This window comes from Lepisma saccharinum, chromosome 2 (genome assembly GCF_977018435.1).
Source record: "Lepisma saccharinum chromosome 2, izLepSacc3.1, whole genome shotgun sequence".
NCBI classification, from domain to species: Eukaryota; Metazoa; Arthropoda; class Insecta; order Zygentoma; family Lepismatidae; genus Lepisma; species Lepisma saccharinum.
In genome coordinates, this window is record NC_139230.1 from 11,379,985 (window position 1) to 11,389,697 (window position 9,713).

The following is a 9,713-nucleotide window of genomic DNA, read 5'->3' on the forward strand; positions in this document are numbered from 1 at the left end:
CTTATAGTACCATGCCATGAAGGCACATTTAGGGGATGTGGGGGGTAGGGCCTTACTTATTCTTGATCTCTACCATTTTGGAGGTGATGTGATCAGCACCATGCTCCGGCTGCCTTTGTACGCATGATATTTCAGTTTGTTTTCTTTGTTTAGTATACATATGAAGGTTGGCATACTCAAATTACAAAACAATATATCCATTGTTGCTATTATTAGCAAGCGCAATTTTAAAAAATTCTTTGTTTCCCTTTGTTACTATGGGACAAAATGAAGATAAAAGGCTATAACTGCTCAACCACTGCATCTTTTTGAAAATTTTAAATTTCAAATGTAAGAATGAGTAAAAAGCAACATTTTAAGTAACATCCGACAATTAAGGGTCCAGGGGGAAAGTGAGGGCAAAGGTCCAAAGTTCAAAATTTTCCGTAATTACGCAAAAATGTTGCTGTCATACAAGATCCTCAAAAGTTCCTAAAATGTATATGTTTATCTGTTTGAAGCAATATTTTTATATCTTCATGCATGTAGCAACGCTTTTCTTCACTTTTTAAAAGGCTTGTATTATTTTTCAAGAAAGTAGAAGGGGTGTCGATTACTGGGACATGGTATGTTGATTACTAGCTCAGTCCATTTGTGGGGGTGTCGAACACTGGTGCATTTTCTACGCGTTAGAAAAATGGTTTGTCGACTTGTCTTAAAATATTTTGCAATAGATGTTATAGTTTTACCTTCAAAAGTTATGGTCACAATTTGCAATGAAACAAGAAATAAATTTTTTGAAATGTCAAATGAAGGTTTGATTTATATGATGGAATTTTATTGTAAGGTAATTTAAATGTCCAGCGTACAAAATAAAAACTGTGATTTTCATCACTAAGCAGTCAAACACTGGTGCATTTACCGTAGGTTATTTGAATGTGAAGTAAATGACTGTATGCTAATTATTGTATTTTTTTCATATTATTATAATTGTTAATTTTTCTTGATAGGTTAAAGTACTGAGATGTATTCAGCCACTGAAACTAGATGATGTGGTGTTAGGACAATATGTAGGCAACCCAAATGGAACTGGAGAGGAAACATCAGGGTACCTTGATGATCCTACAGTTCCAACAGATTCCAATACTCCAACATTTGCTTTGGCTGCTTTATTTATTAACAATGAGCGCTGGGATGGTGTCCCTTTTGTACTACGATGTGGGAAAGGTAAGAATTTCATTATTATGAAACCATAGTCAGTCTGACCTGTGCTGTTCCATGTCAGTCTCTCATAAATCTGTGAAAATGCAATGTCACAAATGCTTGCATGTTTTCATTGCACTTTATTTTCCATATTTTTATTTCATAAATAATTAAATGTAAAGGTATAGGGTAAAGTATTCTTCCACATTTATTAGTATAATATGAAATCTTATAAAGAACAGAAAGTAAGATTGTACACATTTAATCTTAGACACAAGTAGAGGTACTAGGAGAATTGGTGAATTTTGAAGCTTTTTGTGGTGGTCAAAAATACAAAAGAAATCTTTGTTTTGGTTCAAATCCAGGTCAACTGCATCTTGCACCAGAATTGTTGTAATGTTGCAAATTCTAATTTCCCCCAACAATAGATTCAGAAAATTCAACAGTGATTCAACATTTTGACTAAACTCTCTGTGTTAATATTTACTAAAGAAATAATTCTATAAAATCAAAGAGAATATATATAGTATGTCAGAATATAAAACTAATTTAATTTGTAATGTAAAGTGTTCATGCCACATGCAAAAAGTCAATATTCTAATGTACGCAGACGATATGAAACTGTACTATCCAATCCGCTCATTGAATGACTGCCACACACTGCAGGAAGGCCTAAACTCCTTTGCAAACTGGTGTAAGCAGACTGGAATGATAATAAATGTGAATAAGTGCAACATAATGTCATTCACCAACAAAAAATCAACCTTTACAGAGGAGTATAAAATTTTCACCTCAACAGTGAGGCGTAGTGTTGATCTCGGTGTCCATTTCACATCTGACCTGTCATTCAACACCCATTATCAAGCCTTGGTGAAAAGGTGTATAAAGCTAGTTGGTTTCATTAGAAGAAATTTTCTGTTTAATTTTTCTGTGCCTCCGGTTGTAAAAACATACGTCACACTCGTTCGTCCAGTACTGGAATACTGCAGTCCCATGTGGAATCCACAGTACAAAACATGGCAAGAGGAAGTGGAGAGCGTCCAAAGGCAGTTTGTGAAATGGCTGTGCTTCAAGGTGAACATTGAATATCACAAAAATAATTATACATCTTTATGCAAGCATTTCGGTCTGGAAACTTTGTTCAACAGAAGAGTTGGCAGTGATGTCATCTTTTTACAGAAATTGATTAATCATGGCTGCAAGTGTTCTGCACTGTTATAAAGTATAAACTTTAATGTAGGCCGACACAGTGCAAGAAATCGAAAATTATTCTACTCTGAGAGGTCAAGGGTCAACACACACAGGTTTTCACCTGTAGTGCGCATGCAGGACATGGTGAATGAACTATTAAAAACTGTAGACTTCGACATGTTCACAGACTCGCATAGTGTGCTGAAAAAAAAGATAATCACAACAATAAGTTCATAAATAGATGTAAATATTGTGTACATAGACGTTCATACTTCCATATATTTTTTTCTTTCTCTCTCTCTTATTTATTCACAGTGTATTATGTTCAACATAATTGGGAAATTTATCCTGTGCTGAAAAAATAAATAATAATAATAATGCACTGTATCTCCTGAACATACTATTTAGCAGTTTCAGAATAACTAACTATTAATGGCTCTGAATCTGCTTTTTGAAAACCTTCAATAAACCAGATGATATGTAATTGGTCTGGTAAATGAAGTAGTTGCAAATAAAGGTTTGCTTTTGCTAGTTAAACAACACTAAGTAGACTTCAGTTTTAGCATAATTTACTTCCTGGTTTCACCCATATTTATGAACGTTATGAAGACTGGTTCAGGAATGTTTTCTGGGCTTGCAGAAACATTGTAGCTCTCAATAAAAATTAATCTCAGGATACATGAAACTTAATGCTTATCAACACTCAGACATACATACATACAATATTGGACAACTGTATTGAATGCTGAGTGTATAGAATGTGTGGCTTTTAAAGAAAAATGTGGAGGGGAAATGTGAGTGATTTGTTGTGAATCATTAGGTCATACAATACTGTCTAAAAAAGTTTCAATACATCAGTTTTTGAATTACATTTGCTCAATTCATCTTACAGCTTTGCAACTAATTTATAAAATGTGGATTTATTTTCAAATGACAGCTGGTTCATAATGGTATTCAGGCAGTGGAAGAAATAAAATATATTCTTTATGCAATGAAAATAATATTAAGATAGGAAAAGAGTTCAAAATTAATAGATAACTAAAGATTCTAAGGAATACTTTATACTATTACCCCCAAATGCCTTACACACCCTGCCTTTGGATAAATTTTTGCAACAAAATAATTAGGGGTACAAGTATCCAAGGGGGTATTCTCCCTCATCCTCCTTACAAATACCACCTTGTGTATATAACAAGTAACAAACTGTCAGTATTTCTTTGAGTAAAGTGTCCTCCATTCATGAATGTCTTGCTGTAATCTATTGCTTTTTATTGCAAGTATGGTAATAATATGTTAATTTCTTTTTGAAATTAAAGCTCTAAATGAAAGGAAAGCAGAGGTACGTATCCAGTACAGGGATGTACCAGGTGATATTTTTAATGGCCAACCTAAAAGAAATGAACTAGTGATACGTGTACAGCCTGGTGAAGCAGTGTATGTTAAGTTAATGACCAAGACTCCTGGAATGAGCTTCGACATGGAAGAGACTGAGCTGGACCTCAGTTATGGAAGCAGATACAAGGTTAGTGAAATAACAGACTGTTATACTAATAACTAGTGTAGGTAACATTAGACATTGGAAATTCTAAGATCAAACTGTAAAACAGAAAAATATTACCCTGTTCCTCAAGACATTCAGTCAAAATGCAAACAGCAGTTTCTGTCCCAGGGCGGTTACCTGCAGACTTAAATTGGGGTGTTCACCTTAGCCCTACCTGATTTCATCCTCTATCTGCACCATGGCCGCGCAGTTAAGGTGTCATACTTTGGGTGTGGGAGACACGTAGCTTCGAGTCTCCTGGGGTTGAAGCATAACAAATTTTCTCCTGAGATTTCGGCCTGTGTGTGGGACTAGTGGCCACCCACCATGGTGAGGGAATTTGGGAGATACGAATGAGTAGCGTAACCCAGCCATGGAAACTTACAATGGCTGGCGGTTCATCATGCTGACCACATGCCACCCTGTAACTGGTTGAATGATCTACCACCTCTGGTGGTAGTGAGTTTCGCAGTCAGTAGGTAGGCACTGACCCTCACAGGTTGGTATGCCATGGGTTATTATTTACTATCTTGGATGAGTGCAGATAAGGTAGAGGCCCTCAGGTGTGGATGAAATCCTGGATTTTATTCAGGTGTATGGGTGACAAGTCTAAGGTTTCTGTCCCAGGGCAGTTTCCTGGAGACTTAAATGGGGTCATTCACCTTAGCCATACCAGATTTCACCCTCTATCCTGGAGGGTAAGTCCCATTGATCAATGGGCAGTGAGACAGTAGAGCAAATTATGGTTACAAGATTTTCCAATGTCTAATGTGTGTGTTCAGGTTATTTATACAAGGGCACCCCACTTACGATTCAATTTAGAGAAGATGGGTGAGTTCCTTTCTCCTGATCAATATGGGAGCAGGATTGGGTGAAGCAGCTAGGTGCCCATCCCACTACTTCAGGTGGTCCTATAGTGAAACACTTCCTCTCCATGGCTGGCCACAGTTGCACTCTGGCAAACTCTGTGTAGGCTTTGTGACATACTTGAAGACTACTGGTATCTTCCCATGTTTGCCTCAAAGCAGGTTTACCCCTTCTATAGTGCTCTTGGAAGCTGAACAATGTCTGGGATAGGTTCCGAGTAAGGCCAGTAAGAGGTTAAAAGTGAGAAGTTTGTAGGTGGACAAGACCATCGTGGTGGACCCCTTGTCAGCTGGAATGCTATTAATGTTCTGGTTGTTGTAGAGGTCAAAAGAGCCGTTTGCTGCAAAGGGGTGAGAAATTTCAAAGTTTTTTTATCTTATCAAAATTTGATTAAGGAAGGTGTCACTATCCCCCATATTGTTATTCATCTTCATATTATTGAAACAGATCCTACTGTAGTCAGAAGATTGATTAATGTAGATATTTTAATTTTCATACTGTTTTTTTATATAACTAATCGCATTCCTCAGCTTGTACTATCTGATTATTTGTGAACAAGGCAATAGAAATAATTTATTTCAGTCACTGTGACATAGTGCAATTTTCACATCCATGTTAATGTACCATAAAGATGTACAAAGAACTGTTCATAAACATTTAGTGTAAAATATTTTGCCTGTTAATTATGAAATATTTTTAGACTTGAAAGCTTGGAAATTAAGTTTTTTTTGTGAGGAGCAGTATACCTAGTCTGGCCATAAATACTGTTACACACTATTTTGTGAATAAATTTAATATGGTTTCATATTTTTAAATGTTTTTTTAGTATGTTACACTTACATATATTACACACAAATAGCACCAATCAGTTTACATATATTACACACAAATAGCACCAATCAGTTTTCAAAATGTACAATTTTTGCTCACACACAGACTCGAAGTCTCCCTGGCCAGGCATCTATTACAGCACGCATGGTCTTGATGGGAAAGTCCACCCCTGCTGCTATCAAGGAGCACTTTTAACTTTCAATTATAGGGTGCCTTGTCTTGCAGACAGTCCCCTCTAGCTCTGGGCGGAGTTTGTAGTCCAAGGTACTGACATATCATGGCTATCAGATGGCCAATCAAGTGGAGATGAAATAGAGTACACTGGTCTCCAGTCACAGTCTCATCATCCTTGCCTTATGAGCTGGGGCAGAATATTTCTCGAACAACCAGGATTCATTGTGAAACATTGTTTGGTTCAACAGTGTCATGAGAGGGTCCAGGACACTTTCCACATACACTTTCGCATGGCTTTTAAGCCCTTTTCTCTAAAATGAGGCCTGGTGAAACACTCATAGCTCACCCCCCACCAAACCATGACTGAGGGGGGCTGGTGGCATCTCCGATTTTTGGGAACTCTCACAAACTTCTCTAGAGTTTGAAGCATACACCCTTTCATTTTGGTGGTTAAAACTTTATTCACTGGTGAACAATTTCTTATCAGTGAAGAGAATCCTGCAAAGCCCATTGGCAACGTACCACTGCAGGAGCCATCTCGATTTCAGTTCTCTCTGGTTCTTCACTTGTGTCGTCAGGAAATTTCCAGTACTCCACCGGTAAGCTCCAATTCCCAGGTCTTCATTAAGTACCCTGAACATTGATTGTTGTGAAATGTTCAGCTCCTCTGCCATTATCACTTGCTTCCGGATGAGATTTCGGCGGATGTGAGCCATCACTGCTTTAACAGCTGCCGCTGTTCATACGGTGTGAAGTCGACCAACTCTTGCCTGATCTTTCATGCTACCAGTATCAATGAATCTCTGGATTGTCTGATACACAAATCTTTTGCTGATCTTTGGGATTTTTAGGGGCTGAAAAGTCTCGGTGAGTGTCTTCCCAACCATATGCAGAGCAATTACGGCTACTCTGTTTTCATATTCACCCCACTCCATGCTAAGCACAAGAAGATACACGCTTGCTCTTTCACAGCTGAACACACAATGATGAGGAGTGAACTTCAGCACAAACATGGTTCATGAGCCTGACTACCGGATGTACAGTCAAAGCCCAAATTTTGTAACAGTATTTATGGCCAGACTAGGTACATGCAAATAAAATGTCAAATCTCAAATGTAAGTGTTAAGATTAGGTGTGTACATGCTCAAGCACTTTATTGATCAGAATCTTTTAAAAATATTTTCAGGGTGTAAAGATGCCTGATGCTTATGAACGTCTCATTTTGGATGTATTTTGTGGTTCACAAATGCATTTTGTTCGGTCTGATGAGCTCTCTGAAGCTTGGAGGATATTCACTCCATTGTTGCACCAAATTGAAGGAGAAAAAATCAAACCCATCCCATATGTGTAAGTACAATTTAGTTCATTTAGTAAAGTTAAAATTTTATGACAATGTAAATTTCCTTCAAAGCACAAGAAAAACTAACAAACTTTTAACTTCAGGTCCAGTTTTAGGATCTGTGCTCTTAGTGGACTTGACATATTTTTTGAATAATTGGTCGTGCAAAATATAGTTAATGCCATGGAGTAGATATCATTCAGTGTTGTATAAGTATATATCTTTGGTAAATAAAAAAGCAAAATTTCAGTACAAAAACAGTCAAATTCGGGTTCAAAGGCAGTAAATAAAATAAAATTTTGTTGTTATAGTGGTGAAAAATCAGATCAAAGGCGGTATGTAAAAATGACATTTTGGTTTTAAAATTGTGAATATAATCCTAAATTTAATTAAAAAACTGCACTTATTACATAAAATAAACATATCCCTTCTAATAGCACCTTTTTGTAGTTACCAGTGCATAAAGGTTTACACTTTTACTTCTCAAATATTAACAGTAGCATTAAACAATTTTACCGTGAATTGCATAACTTGCATTATAATTCAAACTTCAGAAAGTGTCACATCAGTAAATAAACTCTAAATTTAGTTTTTAAGAGAGCACTTCACATTTTTCAGTTCATTTCGCATAATTTCGTGACATAACATATCAAAATGCACCTCGCACCTTTTAGAAACATGAAAAAGAAACATTCCAATATGTTATTTCATATTTTGTGTTTTTGTCAAAAACTAAATATGCATGCCTCTATATGTAACTGCACGAGACACAGGGATAATTACAGTGGTATTGGATGGAAGGATAATTTGCTTCCCATGTCCATTCAACAACAAAAAAAAAATTGAAATATGATATCCATAATCAAAAAAAGAGAGTGAAAAATTGAAGAATTAAGGGGATGTTTTTTATCCTTTCAGTTATGGTTCTCGTGGCCCAAAAGAAGCTGATGAAATGTGCCAGAAGCACAATTTCAAATATTATGGATCTTACAAATGGGTCCAGCCAAATTTATGAGAAGTTGTGACCGGCTTTGTATGGTAATTTCAAAATAAGTTGCAAATGCAATAAACTTGCCAGTGTACATTCCATCGACATTTTGTGTATACAGAATACAAATTTTTATTTTTGTATTTAGATTTTGGTTGAGGCAGATTATTTTCAATGTTTTCTAATATTAAAAAAATTCCAAAGCTTACTTCCAATGCATAATGGTAATGTTGCTCTCAGTGCTGATTAGCTATTAGGCTAAGTAAACTGTTTTCCTCCTACAAGTTGCTTGCTGTGATATTGTATGTTCGTCAATTGTTCATCAGCAAGATGTGTTCAGAGTATGGAATTTGTAATAGCTACCATTTGTGCATCTTGAAATATTTAAATTTGAAAAGAAAAAGTATTTTGTAAATTTTTGTTTTGATATAAAGTACTTACTTGGGAAGAACAACGAAAATAAACCATTCTTCATTGTTGCTGTTTGTAATATGTTTTAGTAAAATATGTCTTCACTGCACTCCAATGTTGTGAGATCTTCTGGTACATTATGCCTCCAAATGCTGCAATGGTCAAATTTAGCATTGTTCTTTTTCAAAGTAAATAATATTTTTTTAAAAAATCCCCATTGCAGTACCTGCAGTGGATGACTGCATATTTTAGATTTACCTTAATGGAAAGAAAGATAGTAGAGGAAAATACTTAGAATGGAATTCAGAAGCTCTATCAATGCATTTAATTTATATTTCCTTCATGTATTTTATGGATGGTGAAACTGGAACATTGCACAACAAGAAATTAGCACAGTTCTGAATATGAAAGTTACTGCAAATAGAATCTACTGTTTTGTGTATTTATTACTATTTTTCTATGCTTAGATGCATTTCTCATTTAGGGAGGACACTTCAAAGAGCAATTCTGATATGTAATAAAAGGTGTACTTGTTGTACCTACAATACAGCAATTTGTGAAGCAATTAATTAATAAAATTTCTCACACTGTTGTTGAATTTGGTTATCAAGATACATAAATAAAAATCTGTACCATAGTAACAGTTTTTTTTTTTTTTTTTTTCTAATTGCTTGATAAGAGCAATGTAATGTAGAGGTGTGATTCTTGGATACTACAGAAACCATCTTTTCCTTCCTTTTTTATGTTAAGAGCTTTATCTTGATATATGTTGTAATAAAGTTGAAAATTCAGTTAAAAGATGGTGGATGATTGTGTTTAGTTTTGGGTGGAATTTTGCCTCATCGCTCTGGCAAAATGAGACATTGCAATTGTTGCTATGTAATAAAATATAGCCAGTGTCTCGGAATCGCAAGTCTCAAATGCTAAACAGATAAAAGCCAGGTGTAGTTTTTTTTAATAGTGATACATATATAGCATTTACAGGAGCAGCACATTTTTCTAATGGTGACAAACTCCTAAATCACTCTTGCTACCTCTAGATGAATATCCTCCCCAAGAATTAAAAAACGATGCAGCTTGGACAAGAAATTTAGCCTTCTAGGGGCAAGTTAGACACTTAAGTGTACCCAAGGTTTCCAAGTCTATAGTACCATCTCAGTTCAAGGAGAAAACTGTCACCCGAGAGACTT

General features: G+C 35.7%; 1 protein-coding gene across 6 annotated transcripts in view; it reads left to right on the forward strand.

Annotated features, from left to right (window-relative positions):
* LOC145983912 (glucose-6-phosphate 1-dehydrogenase-like) overlaps positions 1-8,480 on the forward strand; it is a 72,391-nt gene extending 63,911 nt beyond the window's left edge. For all 6 annotated transcript variants that reach the window (XM_083117030.1, XM_083117036.1, XM_083117034.1 and 3 more), the window contains 4 exons: positions 990-1,206; positions 3,690-3,895; positions 6,972-7,132; positions 8,043-8,480. In XM_083117030.1, the coding sequence (XP_082973156.1) occupies positions 990-1,206; positions 3,690-3,895; positions 6,972-7,132; positions 8,043-8,139 (681 nt within the window). In that variant the 3' untranslated portion in view covers positions 8,140-8,480. The remainder of the gene's footprint in view (positions 1-989; positions 1,207-3,689; positions 3,896-6,971; positions 7,133-8,042) is intronic.
* Positions 8,481-9,713: the final 1,233 nt, after the last annotated feature.